This window comes from Nyctereutes procyonoides, unplaced genomic scaffold, assembly GCF_905146905.1.
Source record: "Nyctereutes procyonoides isolate TBG_1078 unplaced genomic scaffold, NYPRO_anot_genome, whole genome shotgun sequence".
Lineage (NCBI taxonomy): Eukaryota > Metazoa > Chordata > Mammalia > Carnivora > Canidae > Nyctereutes > Nyctereutes procyonoides.
Genome location: NW_026575140.1, coordinates 7,519,240 through 7,544,561, shown reverse-complemented (window position 1 = coordinate 7,544,561; position 25,322 = coordinate 7,519,240). Strand labels below are relative to the sequence as shown.

The 25,322-nt window shown below is 45.3% G+C and overlaps 2 protein-coding genes across 8 annotated transcripts in view; one reads left to right on the top strand and one right to left on the bottom strand.

Moving 5' to 3' along the window:
- The window catches only part of DUS2 (dihydrouridine synthase 2), a 50,329-nt gene extending 28,474 nt beyond the window's left edge, over nucleotides 1-21,855 (bottom strand). For 3 of the 7 annotated variants that reach the window (XM_055306341.1, XM_055306347.1, XM_055306346.1), the window contains exons 1-3: nucleotides 21,752-21,769; nucleotides 18,835-18,910; nucleotides 9,543-9,685 (exon numbers count right to left, since the gene is read on the bottom strand). In XM_055306341.1, the coding sequence (XP_055162316.1) occupies nucleotides 9,543-9,668 (126 nt within the window). In that variant the 5' untranslated portion in view covers nucleotides 9,669-9,685; nucleotides 18,835-18,910; nucleotides 21,752-21,769. Of the gene's footprint in view, nucleotides 1-9,542; nucleotides 9,686-18,834; nucleotides 18,911-21,490; nucleotides 21,511-21,751 lie in introns of those variants that run through there. The other 4 variants (XM_055306343.1, XM_055306348.1, XM_055306342.1 and 1 more) reach the window with 4 other exon arrangements.
- Nucleotides 21,856-21,900: 45 nt separating this feature from the next.
- Nucleotides 21,901-23,936, top strand: DDX28 (DEAD-box helicase 28). Its single transcript, XM_055306063.1, has one exon. The coding sequence runs from the start codon at nucleotides 21,908-21,910 to the stop codon at nucleotides 23,489-23,491; it is 1,584 nt and encodes a 527-aa protein (XP_055162038.1). The 5' UTR covers nucleotides 21,901-21,907; the 3' UTR covers nucleotides 23,492-23,936.
- Nucleotides 23,937-25,322: the final 1,386 nt, after the last annotated feature.

Sequence of the window (25,322 nt, the reverse complement as noted above, 5' to 3'; positions counted from 1 at the left end):
AGCAGAGACATAGGCAGAGGGAGAAGCAGGCTCCAGGCAGGGAGCCTGATGTGGGACTCCATCTTGAGATCACGGATCAAGCCCTGAGCCAGGGGCAGGTGCTCAACTGCTGAGCCACCCAGGTGTCCCAGTGCTTTTCAATCCTATAACTTATTCATATTATAACTACAAGTCTGTACCTCTTAAACTCCTTTGCCTACTTCACTCATCCCCTAACTTCCTCCCCTCCGGCAACCACTAGTTTGTTCTCTGTATTTATGAGTTTGTTTCTCTTTTTTGTTGTTGTTTCTTATTTGCTTTGCTTTTTAGATTCCACAGGTAGGGGCAGCCCCAGTGGTACAGCGGTTTAGCACTGCCTGCATGGATCGAGTCCCACATCAGGCTCTCTGTATGATGCCTGCTTCTTCCTCTGACTGTGTCTCTGCCTCTCCCTCTCTCTGTCTCTATGAATAAATAAATAAAATATTTTAAAAAAATTTAAAAATAAATAAATAAATAGATTCCACAGGTAGTAAGATCAGACAGTATTTGTCTTTCTCTGTTGACTATTTTACTTAGCATAATACCCTCTAGGTCTATCCGCGTTGTTACAAACCTTAATTTCTATCGTACATAACATTCTATTTTTATAGGAAAGATCACCCTAACTTGGCCATGAACAGTACCTTTTACTTCCTAAATATATCTCCATTATATAGTGAAGAATATAATCTTGGGGCACCTGGGTGGCTCAGTTGGTTGAGCGACTGCCTTTGGCTCAGGACATGGTCTCAGGGTCCTAGAATCAAGACTCACATTGGGCTTCCTACTTCTCCCTCTCCCTCTGCCTATAGTTCCTCCTGCTTGTGCGCTATCTCTCTCTCTCTCTCTCTCTCTCTGTCAAATAAATACATAAAATCTATAAATAAATAAATAAATAGTCTCAATTGTTTTTTCCTCTTCTTAAAAATAATTTTTTTAAGATTTATTTATTCATGAGAGACAGAGAGAGAGGAGGCAGAGACATAGGCAGAGGGAGAAGCAGGCTCTTCACAGGAGCCCAATGTGGAACTCGATCCTGGATCCCGGGATCATGATGACCTCAGCCGAAGGCAGCCGCCCAACCACTGAGCCACCCAGGCATCCCATTCTTTATAAAAATAATTTAGATTTTGTTAAAAGAGTCCTCTTGTAACTTCTTAAAAAGATTTATTTATTTATTTATTTATTTGTTTATTTATTTATTTATTTATTTGAGAGAGAGAGAGCACACATGCATGTGCATGAACATGAGCAGGGGCAAAGGGAGAGAAGACGACTCCTGCTGAGCAAGGAGTCCAATGCAGGGCTTGATCCCAGGACTCTGGGATCATGACCTGAGCCAAAGGCAGACACTTAACCAACTGAGCCACCCAGGCATCCCAAAACGAATTTAGATTTTAACTTGCCTGAAAATTACGGCCATTTATAAGTCATTTTTTCTTCAAATGAGTACCCAATGTTCTGAACAACATTTTTTTTTTAAAGTAGCCTCCATTGCTCAATGTGGAGCTTGAACTCAAAACCCTGAGATCAAAAGTCACATGGTCTACCGACTAAGCCAGCCAGGCACCCCACAACATTTAGTTTTAAAATGCCTTAGGGGCACCTGGGTGGCTCAGTATAGTTAAACAGCAGACTTTTTTTTTTTTTTTTTTTTTTTAGTATTTTATTTATTTATTCCTGAGAGACACAGAGAGAGAGAGGCTGAGACACAGGCAGAGGGAGAAGCAGGTTCCCAGCAGGGAGCCCTGTGTGGGACTTCATCCTGGGACCCCAGGATCACAACCTGAGCCAAAGGCAGACGCTCAACCACTGAGCCACCCAGGTGCCCCAAACATCAGACTCTTGATCTCAGCTCAGGTCTTGATCTCAGCTTAGGTCTTGAAAATAGAATATTTCTGAAAGTAGAATATTGATTTCCAGGGACTTGGGAAGGGAGAAATCGGGGAGAGTTGCTAACAGATATGAGGTTTCTTTTTGGTGTGATGAAAATATTCAATAGTTTACTGTGGTATGGATGGACAATTCTGTAAATATACCAAAAGGCACCAAATTATACAGTTTGAATTGGTGAATGATGTGGCATATGAATCATATCTCAGTAAAGGTGTTAAAAGGGGAGTCTGCCTGGTTTAGACAATAGACCATGAGGCTCTTAATCTTGCATTTGTAAGTTCAAACCCCATGTTAAATGTAGAGATTACGTAAAAATAAAATCTTTTTTTTTAAAAGATTTTATTTATTTGGGAGAGGAAAAGCACGAGTGGGGGGAGGAGTGGAGGGAAAGGAAGAAGCAGATTCCCTGCTACGCAAGAACTAGCCCCAGGGCTCAATCCCAGGACCAAAGGATCAGGACCTAAGCCAAAGGCAGACAGACACATAACCAACTGAGCTACCCAGATGCCCCTAAAAATAAATTCTTTATTTAGCTATTTTTAAAAAGATTTATTTATTCATGAGAGAGACACACACACAGAGACAGAGACATAGGCAGAGGGAGAAGCAGGTTCCCTCTCTGGAGCCTGATGTGGGACTCAATCCCAGGACCCCAGGATCACGACCTGAGCCAAAGGCAGCCACTCAACCACTGAGCCACCCAGGTGTCCCAAATAAAATATTGGGGGGAAAAGATGTTAAAATAATGCTTAGAAGAACAATTTTGGGTCAATTGACAAAATTAGAACATAGAAGGTAGATTTTTAAAAAGTACTGTATCAATATTAAGTTAACCAAAGATGATGCCTATATCATAATTGAATAGAAGAAAGACTTAATTCTGGGAAAATATCAGTGAAGTACTTGAGAAGTAAGAAATCATACTGCATGAAACTTACTCTCAAATAGTTAAGGAGAAAAAAAATAGTTAAGGAGAACACATGAAACTAATGTAACATTGTGTGTCAACTGTACTTCAATTTTTAAAAATTAGTTAAGGAGAAAATATATATACATTAGATAGAGCACAAATGATAAAACAAATCAAACAAAAATGTTGACCATTGGTCAATATGGGTACAGATAGGGGGATCCCTGGGTGACGCAGCGGTTCGGCGCCTGCCTTTGGCCCAGGGCGCAATCCTGGAGACCCGGGATCGAATCCCACATCGGGCTCCCAGTGCATGGAGCCCGCTTCTCCCTCTGCCTATGTCTCTGCCTCTCTCTCTCTCTCTCTCTCTCTCTCTCTCTATCATAAAAAAAATATATATATATGGGTACAGATAGATGCTCTCTCTCCATTCCTGCAACTTTTCTTTTTTTTTTCCCTGCAACTTTTCAATAATTTTTTCCCTTTAAAAAAAAAATTTTACTGAGGTATAAACATATAGCAACTTTTCCATAAATATGAATTCTTTTTTAAGCCATTCTGGGGAAAGGACTTAAATAAAAATTTCTCCAAAGATGATACACACTCAACAAGCATATGCACATACTCAGCATTGCTAATCACCAGAGATATGCAAATTAAAACCACAATGAGCTATCACCTTTCACCCATTAGGATGGCTGCTATAGAAAGAAAGAAAGAAAGAAAGAAAGAAAGAAAGAAAGAAAGAAAGAAAGAAAGATGAATGAACAGAACTGGTGTTAGCAAGGATGTGGAGAAATTGTGCACTGTTGGTAGAAATGTAAAGTGCTAGGGAGAATAGTCTAGAGTTTCCTCCAAAAATGAAAAACAGGGTAGCCTCAGGTGGCTCAGCGGTTTAGCGCTGCCTTCAGCCCCAGGTATGATCCTGGAGACTGGGCGTGATCCTGGAGAAGCGGTCAAGTCCCACCATGTCCCATGTCGGGCTCCCTGCATGGAGCCTGCTTCTCCCTCTGCCTGTGTCTCTGCTTCTCTCTCTCTCTCTCTCTCTCTCTCTCTCTCTCTCTGTGTGTGTGTGTGTGTGTGTCTCTAATAAATAAATAAAATCTTAAAAAAAAAAACCAAAAATGAAAAACAGAACTACCACCTGATCTAGCAATCCTACTTGAGGATATATATACCCAAAAGAACTGAAAGCAAGATCTCAAAGAGGTATTTGCATACCTATGTTCATAGCAGCACTATTCAAAATAACCAAAAGGTGGAAGTACCCAAATGTCCATCAACAGATGAATGTATAAAAAGAATGGGGCATATACATACAATGGAATATCATTCAGCTAAAAAATGAAAGAAACCCTGCCACATACTACAAAATAAATGAACCTTGAGGATACTATGCTAAGCGAAACAAGCCAGTCACAAAAAGACAAATATCACATGCTTCCACTTCTATGAGGTATCTAAAGTAGTCAAATTCATAGAAACAGAATATAGAAGAGTGGTTACCAGGGGTTGGAGAGATGGGGTAAGGGGGAGTTGTTTCACAGATAGAGAGTTTCAGTTGTGCACAAAGAAAAGATTCTAGAGATCTGTTTCACAACTCAACATTACCAAAGTGCACATTCAAAAATGTTTAAGATGGTAAATTTTATGTTATGTGTTTTTTACCACACACACACAAAAAAAATTTAAGTGCCCATTCTGGAAATCAGGGTCTCTTAAGAACACCACCTCCTAAAAAAAAAAAAAAAAAAAAAAAAAAAAGAACACCACCTCCTCCCTTGATCTTGCTTAGTAAAAGGTTTAAGTCTAACAGGTAGGTGTCCTCTCACAGTTTAAGGGACTGGAGTCCCCTTATAATAGGGAATGGATAGGAACACCTGGGTGGCTCAGTGGTTGAGCGTCTGCCTTCAGCTCAGGGCGTGATCCAGGGGTTCCAGGATTGAGTCCCACATCGGGCTCATCGGGAGCATGCTTCTCCCTCTGCCTATGTCTCTGCCTCTCTCTCTGTATCTCCCATGAATAAATAAATAAAATCTTAAAAAGAAAAAAAAAAGGAATCGATAAATGACATCTGAGGAACTCTTGGAAAACCCCTAACAATAAGGCAGACCTTAGTTTCAGTTGTGCACAAAGAAAAGATTCTAGAGATCTAACTCCCTTGACTCCCTAGACTTCTGCTGAGCTAGTTCATCCTTTCTTCACTTCCAACTGCTGAGGGCTTTGCAGAGCTTTTGAGGAGGTACATGCATGCCTGGTATGTCGTAGACCCTATATGCTAATATCCTATTAGGTGGGGGGGGATGGTTTAACTAAATCCGCAGTTGTGCCACTTGATGTGAACCCAGAAGATGGATCATCCAGGCAGCGGGCCTGTAGAGCAACGCCGGATCCACCAGGGGGCACCAGGCACCATACTGTGCCACGTCTAGTACTTGGCCCAGTCCCTGGCCACCTACCCATCCATGCTAAGGGTCCACTGACCAGCCTGCCTCTGCTCTTCATAGGGGTTAGGCTTGGGTAGAAGGTCGAGGTGTCCTCTGGCAGAGGCCGGTTTGTTCACAAGCCATATTGATTCTCCCAATGTAAATGCCCATCAAACATGCCAAAGAGGGCATCACAAGCAACAAAACAACAGCTGAGTTCTCTGGGACTTGATCTTTTTGGTCTCCGTTCCTCAGGCTCTGAGTCCACAAGTCCTCACAGTCCTTCCTCCCAATCTTCTTCTACGTCCAAGAGGTTTTTCTGGAGGGCGAGAAGGGGGCTGGCTAAAAAGGGCTATCCCTGGGACACCTGGGTGGCCCAGTGGTTGAGTATCTGCCTTCGGCTCAGGGCGTGATCCCGGTCTAGGGATCAAGTCTCTCACTGGATTCCCTGTGAAGAGCCTGCTTCCCTCTCTGTCTATATTTCTGCCTCTCTCTGTGGGTCTCTCATGAATAAATAAATAAAATCTTAAGAAAGAAAGAAAGAAAGAAAGAAGAAAGAAAGAAAGAAAGAAAGAAAGAAAGAAAGAAAGAAAGAAAGAAAGAGAAAGGAAAGAAAAGAAAAGAAAAGAAAGAAAAAGAAAAGAAAAGAAAAGAAAAGAAAAGAAAAGAAAAGAAAAGAAAAGAAAAGAAAAGAAAACGCTAACCCTAACCCATAGCTGACCACTTGGGGGCCTGAGTAGTGGCTCCAAGGATGAGTGACCAGATAAATAATGCTCAGTGCACTATCACATTCCCTCGGGACTGGCCTCTGGACACAGGTTCCTTCCTGCCCTGGGGATATTCCAACAGCCTGGAAAGCTTATGGATGCCCAACTCTCATTTCTTGGACCTCCTTGACTCTATTTCAACAAACCCCTTAGAAGTCAGGTTCTATGCCCGTGACCCTAAACTTGGGAACCTCCCTTTCTGACTCCCACATTTGGACAACACATAGCCCCTCTCTCCCATTTCACCTTGCTAGCACCCTAGCTGGCTCTGCCTCTGCCCAGCTGTAGATACTGACATGCCAATCTGCAGCCATGGGCATCTGTCTGCCAGGCTTTGCAGCTCTCGTTCCCATAAAGCTAAAAACCAGCATGACTATGCATACGTAATGGCCAGGCAAATCTCCCAGTACCCATTCCCCATAGGAACGGGACCAAAATGCCCTCACTTTCTTTCCTCGGGTCCCCATCCCACTCCTGCCACCTTCATCACCGACAGAAGATTGGCTTCCCACGTCTTGTAAAACAAGCCACTCAGGCAAAATCCCTTGGTTTCCCTGCCTTCCACGGTTCTCCCACTCTCCTCCCTGCCCTATCTTGGAGGCAGATCCCACCACCTCATCTAGAATCCTGCCCCTCGGGGATCCCTGGGTGGCTCAGCAGTTCAGTGCCTGCCTTTGGCCCAGGACATGATCCTGGAGTCCTGGGATTGAGTCCCACATTGGGCTCCCAGCATGGAGCCTGCTTCTCCCTCTGCCTGTGTCTCTGCCCCCCCCCCATCATGAATAAATAAATAAAATCTTAAAAAAAAAATAGAATCCTGCCCCTCCAAGTCCAGCCCCTACCCACCCCACAGTGATCTGCCAAATCTTCAGGCCTCCCCTCACTGCTAAGAGCTTTCTCTTTTTTTTTTTTTAAAGGCATTTTTTTTAAATTTTTATTTATTTATGATAGTCACAGAGAGAGAGAGAGAGAGGCAGAGACACAGGCAGAGGGAGAAGCAGGCTCCATACACCGGGAGCCCGACGTGGGATTCGATCCCGGGTCTCCAGGATCGCGCCCTGGGCCAAAGGCAGGCGCTAAACCGCTGCGCCACCCAGGGATCCCCTAAGAGCTTTCTCTTATGTTGCAAACATGCAAGTCACCCAGAAACAACTCCCTTCACCATCTCCCCTACTTGGGTGTACTCTTTGCCTCCCTTCACCTCTCGAATTCCTGAAGGGTAGTGGGCAGCTCTGTTTCTCTTTCCTCATTTCCTGCTCCTTCCACAATGTTGCCCCAACAAGTCCTCATTTCTGTCACAGCTGTCCTCCAATCACCTGATTTTCAAATCAAATACCTTTTTGGTCTATTTGCAAATTGGATTTCTCTGTATCATCTGTCACATTTGACAAACCTGACTTTTGCCTTCTCTGACACACATTCTTAATTTGCCTATTCTTCTCACTCCTACTTTTTTTTTTTTAATTTTAAGTAGGCTCCACCCCCAACGTGGGGCTTGAACTCACAACCCCAGGACCAAGAGTCACATGCTCTACTGACTGAGCCAGCCAGGTGCCCCATTCTTTCACTTTTCTATCATAAATTACTTACCTGTCCCCCCACATATAAACATCCAGCATATTAGAGTGTATTCTTCCCAAGTTCCCTCTTAAGCCCTCCCTTCTCTCTACATCAGTGGCTATCATCTATCTATCTATCTATCTATCTATTTATTTGGCAGATAGAGAGAGAGCACAAGCAGGGGGCGCAGTAGAGGGGAAGGAGAAGCAGGCTTCCCACTGAGCAGGGAGCCTGACATGGGGTTCGACATGCGGCTCGATCCCAGGACCTTGGGATCATGACCTGAGCTGAAGGCAGACACTTATCCAACTGAGCCACCCAGGCACCCCTCAGAGGCTTTCTTCTTAACTGAAGTTTTTATTTTTAAATAATTGGAGGTTCATATGCAGTTGTAAGAATGTGAGCTCCAAGGGGCGCCTGGGTAGCTCAATCAGTTAAGCATCAGACTCTTGATCTTAGCTCAGTTCGTGAATTCAAGCCACTGTCAGGCTCCTTGCTGGGCATGGAGCCTACTTTAAAAAAGAGAGAGAGGGGGGCAGCCCTGGTGGCTCAGCGGTTTAGCGCCACCTTCAGCCCAGGGCCTGAATCTGGAGACCCAGGATGGAGTTGCACGTCAGGCTCCCCTCATGGAGCCTGCTTCTCCCTCTGCCTGTGTCTCTGCCTCTCTCTCTCTCTCTCTCTCTCTCTCTCTCTCTCTCGAATAAATAAATAAAATCTTAAAAAAAAATAAAAAAGAGAGAGAGAGAGGGCAGCCCGGGTGGCTCAGTGGTTTGGCACCGCCTTCAGCCCAGGGTGTGATCCTGGAGACCCAGGATCGAGTCCCATGTCGGGGTCCCTGCATGGAGCCTGCCTGCTTCTCCCTCTGCCTGTGTCTCTGCCTCTCTCTCTCTCTCTCTCTCTCTCTTTCTCTCATGAATAAATAAATTTAAAACATCTTTAAAATTTAAAAAAAGAGAGAGAGAGAGAATAGGAGCTCCTATGTACTGTTTGCCCACCTTCCCCAATGATAACATCTTACAAAATATAGTATACTATTACAACCAGGATATTGACACTGATACAGTTAAGACACAGAAACATCAACACCAGAATCCCTTGTGCTGTCCTTTTATAGCCACAGTCCCCATCCACCACCAGTGCCTCTGAAAGACAGAAATATCTGAAGCATTTGAATGGCTTCTTCTTACTTCTCACACACACTGGGGAGACACATTGGGACTGGAGATGGGGGGGAGCTCTCCAGATAATTCTTTTATATGCCCAGCTGAAAAACACTGCTCACACCCCCACACTATCCAATATCAGCTATTCTTGTGATGCTATTTTTCCTGGAAAATACTTTTTTAAGATTTTATTTATTTATCTGACAAAGAAAAAGAGAGTAAGCACAAGCAAGGGGAGCAGGAAAGGGTGAGGGGAGAAGCAGCCTCTCCACCAATCAAGAAGCCCAGTGCAAGGCCTGATTCCAGACACTTAACGGACTGAGCCACCCAGACACCCTGAAAATGCTTTTTAAACCTGGGTCTCAAGTCCTACTGTTCTCCACAGCAGCCAGGATGTAGGCAACCCACTAGCTACTACTACTAGAAAATCCTGTGGCTCCCCAAACCAACCCTATCCAGCTTCCCTAGCCTGAATCTGGTCCTTTTCATCCTCCTCCTAACCATGAGGTAATTCACTCATGCACTGAACATCTATTAACTCCTACAGAGGCCAGGGCAGTGACCTGACATGACACTCATCTAACTATCCAGCCCAGGAATCCCACAATGCCTCCATGCTGCCTGGCCTCCTGGCCCTGAACAGGGCCCAGAGAACTCACAAGTGTCATACATATTTGCCTTCAGTGAGGACCTGTGAAGTGAGTACCCATTCTCTCCCCCAACTCCTGGCCACTTCAACTCACAGATTAGGAGGCTGCACTGGTGAAAAAGTCCTCCAGGAAAATTAGGAGCCTCTTACCTCACAGTACACAATGTCCGCTCCATAGTCCAGGGCCAGCAGCCGCATGGGGAGAGTGCCTACCCGAACCATAGGGGCTAAGATGAGTTTGTTGTGGTAGCACAGTGAGAGGCTGTGCTCAATCATTCCTCCTCTGCTAAAGCCTGCAGAAAAGGAAAACAAGAGTTAGAAATTCAAATAAAGAAAATCTCTTCTGTTAGATAGGTTTTTCTTCTTCTTTCCAATACATAAGACTTTGTTTTCCTTTTCTCTGACCATAAAAATAATGCATGCTTATTTATTCATTGAAAGAATATTTATTAGGTGTCTAGTCTGTGCCAGTCACTGTCCTAGTTTTGGGGATACATTACAAAACAAAACAGACAAAAATTCCTGTTCTAACAGAGCTTTTATTCTAGCAGGAAAACAAAGGCAAAAAAAAATACATAATAAATAAATGATACAGTATGTTAGAAAATTAGTAATGCTAGAGAGTAAAAAACAGCAAGAAGTGGGGTGCCTGAGTGGCTCTATTGGTTAAGCATATGCCTTCGGCTCAGGTCATGATCCCAGGGTCCTGGGATCAAGCCTCGTGTTGGGCTCCCTACTCAGCAGGGAGCTTGCTTCTCCCTCTCCCTCTGCCTGCCACTCCACTTACTTGTGGTCTCTCTCTTTCTGTCAAATGAACAAATAAAAATATTTTACAAAAGAAAAAAAAAACAGCAAGGAGAAAGGAAGATTGAAAACACCAGGGATGGATTAAAATTTCTTTCCATTTCATTGAGATGTGATTGACATACAGTATATTAGTTTAAGGTGTACAACATAATGATTTGATATATGTGTATGCTACAAAATGATTACCACAATAACTTAACATCTATTACCTCATATATTAATAATTTTAAAAATAATAATAATTTTTGTCTTGTGATGATGATGACCTACTATTAGTAGGGTGCTTGAATGGGTCAGTAGGTTGGGTGTTTGACTCTTGATTTTGGCTCAGGTCATGATCTCAGGGTTGTGGGACAGAGCTCTGTGATTAGCTCAGCTCACAGAGTCTGCTTGGGATTCTTTCCCCCTCGCGGCTCCCTCCTGCTCGCTCTCTCTCTCTCTCATTAAGTAAGTAAGTAAGTAAGTAAATAAATAAATAAATAAATAAATAAAATCTTTATTAAAAAAGATCTATTCTTAGCAACTTTTAAATACACAATATTGTCAACTATAGTTGCTATGCTGTATATCACATCCTCAGAAGATATTTATCTTCTAACTGGAAGTTCATATCTATTTTTTCCTTTTTTGAGAGAGAGAAGGGGGCGGGGTGGAGAAGAGGATGAGAGACAAGAGGACTCCATGCTGAATGTAGAGCCTGACACGGGGCTCAATCACATGACCCTGAGACCATGACCTGAGCTAAAATCAAGAGTTAGACATTTAACCAACTAAGCCACTCAGGTGCCCTAGAAGTTACTATCTTTTGACCACCTTCACCCACTTAGCTCATAATCCCAGCAGGAAAAATATAATAAATGGTATACTAATGGTATATTTTACATTAAAATATAAAAATATGTGAAAATATTTACATTAAAATATAAAAGTTTAAATAAGGAAACCAAGATAGGCTTCAATGGGAAGATAACATTAAAGCTAAGACTTGAGTTAGTCAAGTTGGTATCTAGTAGAAGAATATACAGCAGGAGAAACAGCTTCCCTGACGTGTTAGAGGAACAGTGAGGAGGCCAACGTGGTTGGAACACAAAGAGGAGAAGAGAGAGTAATGAAAGTCAGATACACGATATCACAGCAGTAAGCAGATAGGACACAGTGTCAGATCCCATACGGACTCGCAGTACACTCCGTGGACTTTTTTAGCTCTTCACAAAACAGAAGCCAGTAAAGGACTTTAAGTAGAGAAGTAGCATGACTGAACATGTTTTCTCATGATCCCAGTGATTACTCTAGAACAAGCAATTGGTTAGGGGCCAGAGTAAACACAGGGAGACCAAGTACAAGGCTCTTTGATAACCAACATAAGAGACGATGGTGGCTTGGCATGCCTGGGTAGCTCAGCAGTTGAGCATCAACTCCAGGTGTGATCTTGGGGTCTGGGGATCGAGTTCTGCATTGCGCTCCCTGCGGGTAGCCTGCTTCTCCCTCTGCCTATGTCTCTGCCTCTGTCTCTATGTCTCTCATGAATAAATAAATAAAATCTTAAAAAAAAAAAAATATGATGGTGGCTCAGGCCAGGAAGCTGGTAGTAGAGGTAGTGAGAAGTGGTCACATCCTAAATATATACTTTGAAGGTAAAGCCAACAGGAGTAAAAAGAAAAAAATCAAAATTCCATATCCCAGAGAAAACTGTTAATATTATTTATGCTGAGCAAATATGGACCCCCCTAAAAAGTCACAAAGCTAGCTAGCCAATGTTCTATTCTGCTCAGTTACTAACAATGTCTCCATTTTTCTCTTTACTATTTAGCCCATTCCGGCTGGTGCCCTCCTCTACCATTCTACTAAAACTGCTCTGATTAAAGTCACCAATTACCTGGAGGTTGGGCAATCAACCACACACACACTTGTCCACAATCTGGTTTCACTAACAGTACAGTGACATGGTTGAGCCTCCCCTCTTCTTGACCTCTCCCCTCCCTAGGCTTCCCTGACCCCACACTTTCCTGGTTTTTCTCCCACCCCTCTGTCTTGCTTCTCAGCATTTTTGCTGGTTCCACCTCCTCAACTCACATGTTGAGTTTCCTCCTTAGTCTTGGGCCCTCTTCTCTTCTAATTCCACACATTCTCCAATGTAAGTGTATTCACTCCCATGGCTTACAATATTGGTAATATACTGGTGATCTTTTTTTTTAAGATTTTATTTATTTATCCATAGAGACAGATCGAGAGAGAGAGAGAGAGAGAGAAAGAGGCAGAGACACAGGCAGAGGGAGAAGCAGGCCCCATGCAGGGAACCCGATGTGGGACTCGATCCCGGGTCTCCAGGATCACACCCTGGGCTGCAGGCGGGCTAAACCGCTGCACCACCAGGGCTGCCCATACTGGTGATCTCTAAAGGTATCTTATACCACCTGCTCAATATACATCCCCACCTGGGTATCTTAAGGACATCTTATAAGAAACATGCACAAAACAAAAATCTTGATCTGATCTGCTTTCCTAATTCATTAATTCATTCAACAGACATTTATTGAGCTCCTATAATATGCCAAGCACTGGTTGGCACTAGAGATAAAATGCGGAGGAGGAAGTCGAGTAGAAAAAGAGGGTTATAGAAAGAGAACTTACAAATACTTGGGAAATTAAACCACATACAGTGCTATGAAGGACATGAGGTTTTGGGAATCTGTGTCAGCAGGAAAGGGACAGATAGGGGTTGAGAAGGGCTTCCCTTAAGAAATAATTGTTTCATTTTATTTTATTTTATTTATTTATTTTACTTATTTTAGAAAGACAGCGAGCACAAGGGGTCAAGAGGGGAAGTACAGAGGGGGTGGGAGAAGGAGGGGGAAAGAATCTCAGACTCCACATGAGCACAGAGCCGACACAGGGCTTGATCTCATAACCCCGAAATTAAGACCTGGGCCACAATCAAGAATCAGATGCTTAACTGACTGAGCCACCTAGGCATCCAATAATTTCTGATTCAAGATCCCAAGGAAGAGAAGGTGTTAATCAGGCCAATACAGGTAGAGAAAAGGTTTCCCATTTCAGCAACTAGCACCTCCATTCACCCAGTTACTCATCCTTAATCCATATTCCCCACATTCAATCTATCACTAACTCCTTCTGAAACAGCCTTCAAAATATAACTAATCCATCTGCTTGGCTCCATATCTAGTGCCACCACTGTGCACAAAGCCCAGTCATCTAATGGGTCTCCCCAAATCTAATCTTACCTCCTCCTATCCTTTCTTTTTAAAAAAGATTTTTTATTATTTTTTTAATTTTTTTAGATTTTATTTATTTATTCATGAGAGACACAGAGAGAGAGGGGCAAAGACAGAGGCAGAGGCAGAAGCAGGCTCCATACAGGGAGCCCAATGTGGGACTTGATCCTGGGTCTCCAGGACCACGCCCTGGGCCGAAGGCAGGCACTAAACCACTGAGCCACTGGGGCTGCCCAAGATTTTACTTATTTATTTAAGAGAGAGAGAGAGAGAAAGCAAGAGACAGAGCATGAGCAGAGGCGGAGGAGTGAAGGGGGAGGGAGAAGCAGACTCCCCAATGCACTGAGCCGTGCATTAGGCTCAAACCTGGGACTCCAGAATCACGACTTGAGTCCTTGAGCCGAAGGCAGATACTAAACCGACTGAGCCATCTAGGCGCCCCTCCTATCCTTTTTCTGTTCGATGCTGCATGGGTTTTGAAAAAGACAACTCTGATAATACCACTTCCTTGTTTATATCCTTCAGTGGTTTCCCAATCAGTTTAGGGATAACCCCCAAACCCTTCTGATGGCCCATCAAGCCCTGCACGACCTGTTGCTGTTCACATCTCCAGCTCATCTTAAGTCTCTCTTCCACTCATTCTCCTTGCTCTGGCCCCCTGGCCTTCTTTGAAAGTCTCCTACACTAAGCTCTCTGCAGCCTGGGGCCCATGTACTTGCAGTCCTCTCTATCTAGAACACTCTCCTGGACTCAATCATATACACCCACACTAAGGTCCTCTTTACCTTGAACGTCCCCTTTTTGGAGACATTTCCCTACCAGACCATCTAACTTCAGGTCCCTAGTCACATGCTCTCACAACACTTTGTTTCTTCCTTATAGCTCAGTTACAATCCATGTGTCCACACTTACTTGTGTGGTCTCTCATCCCCCATTTCCTGCTCTAGATCACCAGGATAACAAGTCCCACAAGGACAGGAACATGGCTACCTAGTTCACTGCCAGGTTTCTAGCCCTGAGCCAGGGCTTGGCCCTTAGCAGCAGCTTCGAAAGGAAGGCGTGACCAAACACTTACTCCGTGGTGGCTGAGGACACCCTCTTGTTGGGAGATTGGTCCAGGGACTCCCTCTGGCGCATGCCAGCAGGGCCTGACAGGGCCTGCCTCCAAGAAGGCTCCTCTCAAAGAAGCTAGGCTGTCCCCACCCTTTCCCAGTTCCCATCACAACCATTCACCCAGCCCTAAAATCACACCCAGATCACCATTTTAGTCACACAAACTGAGACAATCTCTCTGCCATTCTTTTAAGGGCTGGTCTTCTCTATGACAGTTTGATGACCTTCTCAGTAGCCTTAACTTCAGTTTCATAGATACAAAAATCCCATCAATTATAATGCTTTCTGATTAAAGATAACACTATTCAAGGAAAACAACAAACTGGACTGGAAAAAAACCTTCCCGGCAGCCCAGGTGGCTCAGTGGTTTAGCACCGCCTTTGGCCCAGGGCCTGATCCTGGAGACCTGGGATCGAGTCCCATATCGGGCTCCCTGCAGGGAGCCTGCTTCTCCTTCTGCCTGCCTCTCCCTCTCTCTCTCTCGTGAATAAATAAATAAAATCTTTAAAAAAGAAAAAAAAACTTCCCAGTCCCTTCCACATAAATTTTCCTGGAGACTATGATATTGCTTAAAAAACAATTTCTTTAAAATTAAATTTAGGGATCCCTGGGTGGCTCAGCAGTTTGGCCCCTGCCTTCAGCCCAGGGCCTGATCCTGGAGACCTGGGATCGAGTCCCCTGTCGGGCTCCCCGCATGGAGCCTGCTTCTCCCTCTGCCTCTGTCTCTCTCTCTCTCTGTCTCTCACGTATAAATAAATAAAAATCTTTAAATAAATAAATAAATAATAAAATAAAATATAGAGTTAAAATGAAAGTCAATTAGGATTAAATATTCAGAGAATTATCCTACTTCCCACTCAAAACACCTGTAGATAAGAAAAAAATTTAAGTGACCTAATATATTTATAATGAGAAAGAGGTAATACAGTATATCTCTGTTACAGTTCTAAACACTGAATCAGAAGACCTGCCCTGAGGGCAGCCTGGGTGGCTCAGCAGTTTGGGTGCTTGCCTTCAGCCCAGGGCGTGATCCTGGAGACCCCGGATCAAGTCCCACATTGGGCTCCCTGCATGGAGCCTGCTTCTCCCTCTGCCTGTGTCTCTGTCTCTCTGTCTCTCTCTCTCTCTCTCTCTCTCTCTCTCTCTGTCTATCATGAATAAATAAATAAAATCTTAAAAAAAAAAGAAGAAGAAGAAGAGGACCTGCCCTGGAATCCCAACTCTGCCCTGGGCAGATGAATTAACCTAGTAGAGAATGGAATAATTAACCTTATTCCATTCTCCCTCTGGAATATGAGGCCCCAGCAGAATCTGCCAGGTGGGATATTGTGAAGAGTTAATTCTATGATGCTCAGTAGCTCTCCACACGTAGTACGGGCTTAATAAATGTTCACTGCTCTCGCTACTGGGCTTTTACACTTTCAATACATTCTAAGTCTACTCTTCTATCAACAAACATCTACTAGATCTTTTAGGATGAAGGCACTATGTGAAGTGCTGAAGGTAAAGAAATGGAAAGAACTAAGTTCTTGACCTCAAGAAGCTGCTCGGATCTGCCACTGCCAAGTGAATGATGACAAGAGCCTACAAACCAGTCTCTCTGCTTCCAGGCCTATTATGTTCTGTATATGTTCCTTCCAGCAGCCAAAGGGGTCTTTCAAAACACAAATGAGGATACGATATTCTTCCCATTCTCCAAAGCCTTCCCTACTGCTCTTAAGTCCCAGCTCCTTCACAAGGCCTGCTCCCCCCCTTTCTCAGAAGCCCATTCATCATTTGCCCCCTGCCCTCTTAACTCCTCCATGTTAAGCTTCAGCTATTCTGATCTGTTTCTAGCTCCCCAAACTAACCTGCTCTCTCTCAATTTGGAGTCTCTAAATAAGATGCCCCTGCTTAGAACCCATATTCCTATTCTTCCACCTGGCCGACTTCCAGTAGCCTTTCAGAACCTCCATACAGATGTCACTTCCTCCAGAAAGCCTTCCCTGACACTTATGTCCCAAACACAGAGTAAGAGAGCTCCTCTTAGCTCATTCCTGTCCTACATTGGAATATACTCTTGTAATTACAAGAGCAACTAACTATCAATCTGCCTTCCTCATCACAAATTAAAGGCAATCACTACATCTTGCTCATCACCAGCTCCTTGTCACAAAGTACACATCTGGCATAAGGTAGATGTTTAGGGTTTGTTGTGAAAAGAAGCTAACTGGGATGCCTGGGTGGCTCAGCGGTTGAGTGTCTGTCTTCGGCTCAGGGTAAGATCTCAAGAGTCCCAGGATCGAGTCCCACATCGGGGTCCTCGCATGGAGCCTGCTTCTCCCTCTGCCTGTCTCTGCCTCCCTCTCTGTGGCTCTCATGAATAAATAAATAAAACCTAAAAAATGGGTGGCCCGGGTGGCTCAGCAGTTTAGTGCTACCTTCAGCCCAGGGTGTGATCCTGGAGACCCAGGACCGAGTCCCACATCGGGCTCCCTGCATGGAGCCTGCTTCTCCCTCTGCCTCTCTCTCATTCCTTTCTGTGTTTCTCATGAATAAATAAATAAAATCTTAAAAAAAAACCTATAAAAATTTAAAAATAAAAAAGAAGCTAACAGTTCAAATGGCAACAAGAACCACAATACGGTTAATGTTTCAGCCAAAGAAGAGCTCTATCACAGACAAATGTGTACTCTATCACAGAGCATTTCAAGTGCCTTGCCATACCTCAAGTATGATTACAGAGCAGACAAATGTCTACCCCAATCCCTTGCTTACCCAACTTGCATAAGAGCTACCACTAGAATGAATAAGATTCGGGTAGGAAAGCAGGAGGGGCACCCAGCTGGTGGCTTAGTCGGTTAAGTGTCTGCCTTTAGCTCAGGTCATGATCCCAGGGCAGATCAAGCCCCGCATTGGGTTCCCAGCTCAGTGCGGAGTATGCTGCTCTCTCTCTCCTTCCACCCCTCCCCCTATTCATGCTCTCTCTCTCACTTGCTCTCTTTCAAATAAATAAATAAAATATTTTTTAATGCATTTTCTTTTTTTTAAGATTTTATTTATTTATTCATGAGAGACACAGACAGAGAGGCAGAGACATAGTTAGAGGGAGAAGCAGACTCCCTGCATGGAGCCTGATGCGGGACTCGATCCCAGGACCCTGGGATCACGCCCTGAGCCAAAGGCAGACACCCAACCACTGAGCCACCCAGGAGCCCTAAAAAATACATTTTCAAGAAAGTAGCAGGAGATGGAGTTGGGGGCAGATTCTGCAGAGTGATTAGGAGATAAGCTGTAGGCCACAGGCATCCATCCATTAATAGCTTCTGAGTCAAGGAGTGACAAGGCCATGGCTGTGCTTTTTAGTAAGATCATTCGGAAAACAGATGATGGACTAGAGAATGAAAGACAGGAAGGAGGTAAGGAGTTGGGTTAGAAAGAGGATGAAATGATCTAGGCATATAGTGACACAGGCTGAAAAGAAAATGTTCAGCACTTGTGCAACAGTCCTGATGCAGGCAGGAAAATGAAGGAACAGGGAGAGAATACTAACTAACAGCTACTTTTTATTTTTGTAATGCCTTGCAATTTCCTAAGTGCTTTGTTTATAACTGTGATTCTCAAATGGGGAAGCATATTAGAATCATTTGGAAAGGCTTTAAAAAATAGCAAAGTCCAGGCCTTACCCCCAAGTCAATTAACTCAGAATGTAAACTCTTAAATGAATGAATGAATGAATGAATGAATGAATGAATGTAAACTCCATCAGGGCAGGAATTTTACCTGTTTTGCCCACTGTCTGTTTGAACAGTACCCAGCATATACATGGTGCCCAGGAAATATTTATTGAACGAATAAATGAATGAATGGCTGTACCATTATCACCTGAGATCCAAGGGACAATAATTCTGTTTAAAACTTATGGAGTAACCAGGCAACGTGAGTTACTATGACAGCCCTGGGAAAAAAATACTACCAAGTTAGGCCCCTATTCTCATTCTTTTCACAAATAAGTAAAACTTTCTTATTCCTAGAGTACTATAATATAAAACATGTATCTCAATAACAACTAGAAATTACTCAATGTCTCCTGTGAACAGCAGGAAAAGAGAGGAGACTTATTAAGTAGTTGACAACTGACAAAAAGAAATTAAGGACCATGGGCAGAGACTGGCTCAGACAGACTCCAATCTTTATGAGATTTTGAGTTAATCATCTTGTAAGGACTTGAGCATGGTGAGAAAGTAGCCATATAGTAACCAGCTTCCCTGCCCCAAATATTTCGGTAGAACCCAAATGCAACTACATACCTATGTATTATTCTTTTCTGATAATTCCTTCAGTGTATCTACTCTGGCTTGGTGCAAAGTAAGACTTTGTTTTTATCTGAAAAAAACAGTGGCACATGTAAATGGATAAGACCTGTTGAGTCAGATGTCAAAGAAGCTACATAGGGCAGCCCCCGTGGCTCAGCGGTTTAGTGCTGCCCGCAGCCCAGGGTGTGATCCTGGAGACCCTGGATCAAGTCCCATGTCGGGCTCCCTGCATGGAGCCTGCTTCTCCCTCTGCCTGTGTCTCTGCCTCTCTCTCTCTCCTCTCTGTGTATTCTCATGAATAAATAAACAAAATCTTTAAAAAAGAAAAAAAAAGAAGCTACATAGATAAGGAGCAAGGAGCTCTGATTTCTTGAGAAGAATCATAAAAGTAGTACAGAATCACAATACCTTGCAGTGCCCTTTATATCAACTCCCTTCGATCATATTGCCAACCAGCGGTCATCCGGCCTGGATATGAACTTTCAATGATGGAAAAACTCAGCATCCTCAAGACAGACCTGGGCAATTCTAGTTGTTACAGCAGTTCTTTATATCAAATTCAGAATCTTCCTGTTACCTATGGGTCCTAATTCTGCACTCTGGAATGGTACACCCCATGGCACACCTCAGCTCTTTTCCATTTGGCACATTCCCCAGACCCATGAGGACAGTTTTGTTCTCTCTAAACTTCTCTTCTCCAGCTTCACTTCCTTGAGTCACTATTTCTTGTGTTTATGACTTTCAGGAAGGACCCCCAACTTTCCTAATCCCAAGGGCGTAGCAAGCAATGGCATCAGTGTCCTCATTACAAATTCTGGGGATGAGGCAGAGCCAGCGCAAGAGGCTGTCAGATATGCCTACCTGAAGTGAAAGCACATGTAACCTCAGCCTCTCTTCAGTCCTCATACTCTATGCAGGGTTTCTCAACAACACACTATTCACATGTTGGGCCAGATAATCTTTTTTTGTGGGAGGCTTTCCTGTGCACTGCATAATGTTCAGCAACATCCCTGGCCTCTGCTCACTAGATGCCAGTAGCACCTCCCCAGATGTGACAACCAGAAATGTCTCCAAATTCTGTCAAATATCCCGGGGTGGGGTGGGGGCAAAAATCACCCTCACTTGAGAGCCATTGCTTGCTCTATCCAATGACTCTGTTCATCTGTCGCTACTCAAAACTCTCTCCTCTGCTGGTTTGATGGGTAACTTTCCAGAAAGTCTACTTATGTATCAGAATGGCATTTGAAATTTTCAAGTATTTATCTCTTTGGAAACAACATGCATTGGTGAGGATTGGTGGAAAAGGAAACTTCTTGCACTGTTGGTGGAAATTAAAACTGGTGCAGCCACTGTGGAAAACAGTATGGAAGTTTCGCAAAAAATTAAAAATAAAACTGCCATATGATCCAGCAATTCTAGTACTGGGTATTTAGGCAAAGAATACAAAAACGCGAATTGAAGGGGGGAAAAAAAGCACCTCTATGTTTATTGCAGCATTATTTACAATAGCTAAATTATGGAAGCAACCCAAGTGTCCCTGGATTGATGAATAAAGAAGATGTGAGATAGGGGATCCCGGGGTGGCTCAGCAGTTTAGCGCTTGCCTTCAGCCCAGGGCGTGAACCTGGAGTCCCAGGATCGAGTCCCATGTCGGACTCCCTGAGTGGAGCCTGCTTCTCCCTCTGCCTGTGTCTCTGCCTCTCATGAGTAAATAAATAAAACAATCTTGGGATGCCTGGGTGGCTCAGTGGTTGTGCGTCTGCCTTTGGCTCAGGGCATGATCCTGAAGTCCCAGGATTGAGTCCCACATGGGGCTCCCTGACAGGAGTCTGCTCCTCCTCTCTGCCTGTGTCTCTGCCTCTCTCTGTGTGTCTCTCGTGAATCAGTAAATAAAAGACCTTAAAAAAAAAAAAAGAATTAAATCTTGCCATTTGCAACAACATGAATGGATTCAAAGGGTATAATGCTGAGCGAAGTAAGTCAATCAGAAACAGATAAGGGTTTTTTTTTTTTTTTTTTTTGCAACCTGAACAACTGAATGCAAGTAAAATACTCTGGCCAGGGCTATGTAACGCAAGCCACATATTTGATCACCTGAGTGATCAAGGACCCTCCTCACCACTATTTAAGCAATTTTTAAAAAATTTTTATTTATTTATGATAGTCACAGAGAGAGAGAGAGGCAGAGACACAGGCAGAGGGAGAAGCAGGCTCCATGCACCGGGAGCCCGACGTGGGATTCGATCCCGGGTCTCCAGGACCGCGCCCTGGGCGAAAGGCAGGCGCCAAACCGCTGCGCCACCCAGGGATCCCTATTTAAGCAATTTATGTATCTTGACTGGGAACCCAGTGAAAGTGAGCATACTGCAAGAATGGTAGGTTCAGGATGAAAAAAGTTGGGAGGGTTGGCAAGAGAATGGAGAGCGAACCTCAGGTGAAAGGTGGGGGTAAGTACAAAGAGAAAGGTCTACTTGAAATAAAGCCTGAAGATCTTACAGCTCCCGCTTCACAGAGGGGCCTTCAGTTTGCCCTCGGGGCTCTCAGCTCTTGGCCAAGGGAAGGGGGGCCTAGATCTAAGACACCTGGCCCTCGTCTTCTCCCCCAGGCCTGACCATACATTCAGATTCTCAGTAAACATTTATTACCAGACCTTGAGCGGGGATCACACCTGGGAAAACACCACCGCACCCTCGGAATTTACAGACCAACACTAGACAAGCCACCAAAGGAGCGGTGGGAGCGACAAAAGAGAATGACCAGGACCGACACCCAATCGCCAGAAGCCCTCCGCCCTCCTGTCCATTAGGCCCGGCCCCCAGCGCCGCGTATCGCGGGACCCCGCGCCTGCCTCCATCGCGCCCTTTTCCCCCAGGCCGATCCGGGTCTGGACGTCGCCAACACCTGTTCGGACCTACAGACCTCGCCGCAGTTGAACTTTACAGACTCTCCCTCCTTCCTCAGGGTTCGCCGACTCCACAAGCCTTACTGAGCCGCGCCGGACACCGTCCACGAGGCCTCGCGCGCTCGTGACGTCATCGCCGTGCGCCTCTCGCACGCCTAGGGGACTATGGCTGTGGCGCGGCCGCCGCGGCTGCTGCGGCTCGCGGCCCAGTGGCTTTGCGCGCCTCGACGGGACCTGGCGGGCCGCGGTCCTGAGGAGCCCCTGCCCGTGGTTCGCATCCCGCGGGCTCTACAACAGCGGCAGAGCGGGCGACGGAGTTCCCCGCGGCTGGTGCTGGCGCGGCCTGGCCCGCTGCTCATCTCGGCGCGGCGGCGGGAGCTGAGCCAGCCGGCGCGCCTCACGCTGGGCCGCTGGGAGCGCGCGCCACTAGCTTCGCGTGGTTGGAAGAATCGGCGCTCCCGCAGAGACCACTTCTCCATCGAGCGCGCGCAACACGAGGTACCAGCGCTGCGGAACCTCTCATCCGAGGGCAGCTTCGCGGATCTGGGTCTGGAACCCCCAGTGCTTCGTGCGCTGAAGGAGGCTGCGCCTGAAGTCCTTCGGCCTACAACCGTGCAGTCCAGCACCATTCCCCCTCTACTTCGCGGCCGCCACATCCTTTGCGCCGCGGAAACGGGCAGTGGCAAGACTCTCGGATACCTACTACCTCTGCTTCAGCGGCTCCTGGGCCGGCCAGGCCTGAATCCCCACAGTACACCTGCTCCTCGAGGCCTCGTCCTTGTGCCTTCGCGAGAATTAGCCGAACAGGTGCGGGCAGTGGCCCAGCCCTTGGGCATCTCTTTGGGCCTCCAGGTGCGAGAGCTAGGGGGAGGCCATGGCATGAATAGGATCCGGGTGCAACTGTCCAAACAACCTCCAGCAGACGTACTAGTGGCCACTCCAGGAGCTCTGTGGAAGGCCCTGAAAAGTCACCTAGTCAGCCTGAAGCAGCTCTCCTTCTTGGTGTTGGATGAGGCAGACACACTATTGGATGAAAGCTTCTTGGAACTAGTGGACTACATCTTGCAGAAGAGCCATATAGCAGAAGACCCAGATGACTTAAAAGACCCCTTCAATCCCAAAGCTCAGTTAGTGCTGGTGGGGGCCACATTTCCCGAAGGTGTAAGCCAGCTGCTAAATAAAGTTGCCAGCCCAGACTCTCTGACCACCATCACCAGCTCTAAGCTCCACTGCATCATGCCTCATGTTAGACAGACATTTATGAGGCTGAAGGGAGCAGAGAAGGTGACTGAATTGGTGCAGATCCTCAAGCAGCATGACAGAGCATATAGGACTGGCCCCTCGGGAACTATTCTGGTGTTCTGTAATAGCTCCAGCACTGTGAACTGGCTGGGATATATTCTGGATGACCACAAAATCCAACACCTAAGGCTGCAGGGACAAATGCCAGCCTCAATGAGAGCAGGTATCTTCCAGTGCTTCCAGAAGGGCTCCCGGGACATACTCCTCTGCACAGACATAGCCTCTCGGGGCCTGGACAGCACCCATGTAGAGCTAGTTGTCAATTACGATTTCCCCCTCACCCTGCAAGACTACATCCATAGAGCCGGTAGGGTGGGCCGTGTAGGGAGTGAGGTGCCTGGCACTGTCATCAGCTTTGTGACCCATCCCTGGGATGTAAGCCTGGTTCAGAAGATTGAGCTGGCAGCTCGTCGGAGGAGAAGTCTTCCAGGACTAGGTCCTCAGTGAGAGTCTTTCCCTAGCAAGTCTGATGGCAGCCAGCTTAAACATGATGCCATTAACAGGGATCTTTCCCTTTGTTCTGAGTGTGTGAGTGCACTTGTCAGTAGGATGCACTGGGCTGAGCAGCCTGGGTGGCTCAGGTTTAGCACCGCCTTCAGCCCAGGGCATGATCCTGGAGTCCTGGGATCGAGTCCCACATCGAGCTCCCTGGGTGGAGCCTGCTTCTCCCCCTGCCTGTGTCTCTGCTTCTCTGTGTCTCTCATTAATAAATAAAATTAAAAAACCAAAACGGATGCACTGGGCTACCTAGTCACCTCCCTGAAGGCCTGGTGAGCTGCTGTCTGCTTTCCAAAGATATATGTGGCCCTAAATGGAGAGCGAGCTACTGAGCACGGTTCTTTGCAGTCTTTCACATGACTTGGGAAAAATAAAGTAGATTTTTGGCTTTGTATTATGTCATAATTTCTAACAATAAGTAATGTTTTTATGGGTCTCGCTTAATAATAGTTACCACTGGGGTGGAATTCATTGGACTGTGAGAAGATTCACACTCCAAACAACACATCTGGGACAGAGGCTCTTTCTGTTGCCGTTTTAATTAGTAAACACTTAGATTTTATTTCCTGCCCCCAAAACATCCCTTAAACCCCTCGGAGAAGTGAAAGGGGACATGACTAGCAGTAGAGATTTTCTTCACCAACAGTGCTCATGGCAAGCTTGGGCATTCTTGGTGAAGTCTTTTCAGGAAGTACTGCCAGAAGAATAGAAAAGACAGACTGACACAGAAGTATTGCTTGGTGTGCATTTCCAAGCTCTGCATTCTTTCTCTTTGTGGCCTGGGAAGAGAAAGAGGATTAAACTTTTTACAAAACTGGCAAAATAAGCATGTAGCATCCTCTCACTGTTTCCTAGGTTCCAGTTTCTGTAGTATATAAGCCTAAAGTAATGTGCAGTTGAGAGTCATACTCTACAAAACAACTTAAAAATACTTGGACGCATACACACACACACACAAAAAAAAATACTTGGGGGATCCCTGGGTGGCGCAGCGGTTTGGCGCCTGCCTTTGGCCCAGGGCGCGATCCTGGAGACCCGGGATCGAATCCCATATCGGGCTCCTGGTGCATGGAGCCTGCTTCTCCCTCTGCCTGTGTCTCTGCCTCTCTCTCTCTCTCTCTCTCTCTCTCTCTCTCTCTCTCTCTGTAATTATCATAAATAAATAAATTTTAAAAAATAAATAAATAAACTTTAAAAAAAAATACTTGCACACTGCAAAGGACAAGGTTGCAGAGAACAGAAGATTGCACTACATGTATAATCATGGCTCTCCTATGAGGAAACTTTTAAAGATTTTATTTGAGAGTATGAGCAGAGGAGAGGGGTAGAGGGAGACGGGTCATATAAGGAAACTGGAGGCTCAGAGGGATAAAGTTGCTCAAAATCATACACATGACATAATGATGACAATTTTGTCTGTGTGCACCAAGGGTTGAGTTAGTTGCCAACTTTTAATATTGCCCACTTTAACTCTCAAAAGTAACCCAGTTTGGACAATAGTTTGGTCACTCTACCCATGGATCACTTGCAAAACTGCCCAGGAAGTTTGTTAAAAATACAGATTTCAGGACAACGTGAGTGACTCAGTGGTTGAGCCTCTGCCTTTGGCTCAGCTAGTGATCCCAGGGTCTTAGGATCAAGTCCCACATCGGGCTCCCCACAGGGAGCCTGCTTCTCCTTCTGCCTATGTCTCTGCCTTTCTCTCTGTCTCTTGTGAGTAAATAAAATCTTAAAAAAAAAAAAAAAACAGATTTCAGAGGCACCTGGCTGGCTCAGTCAG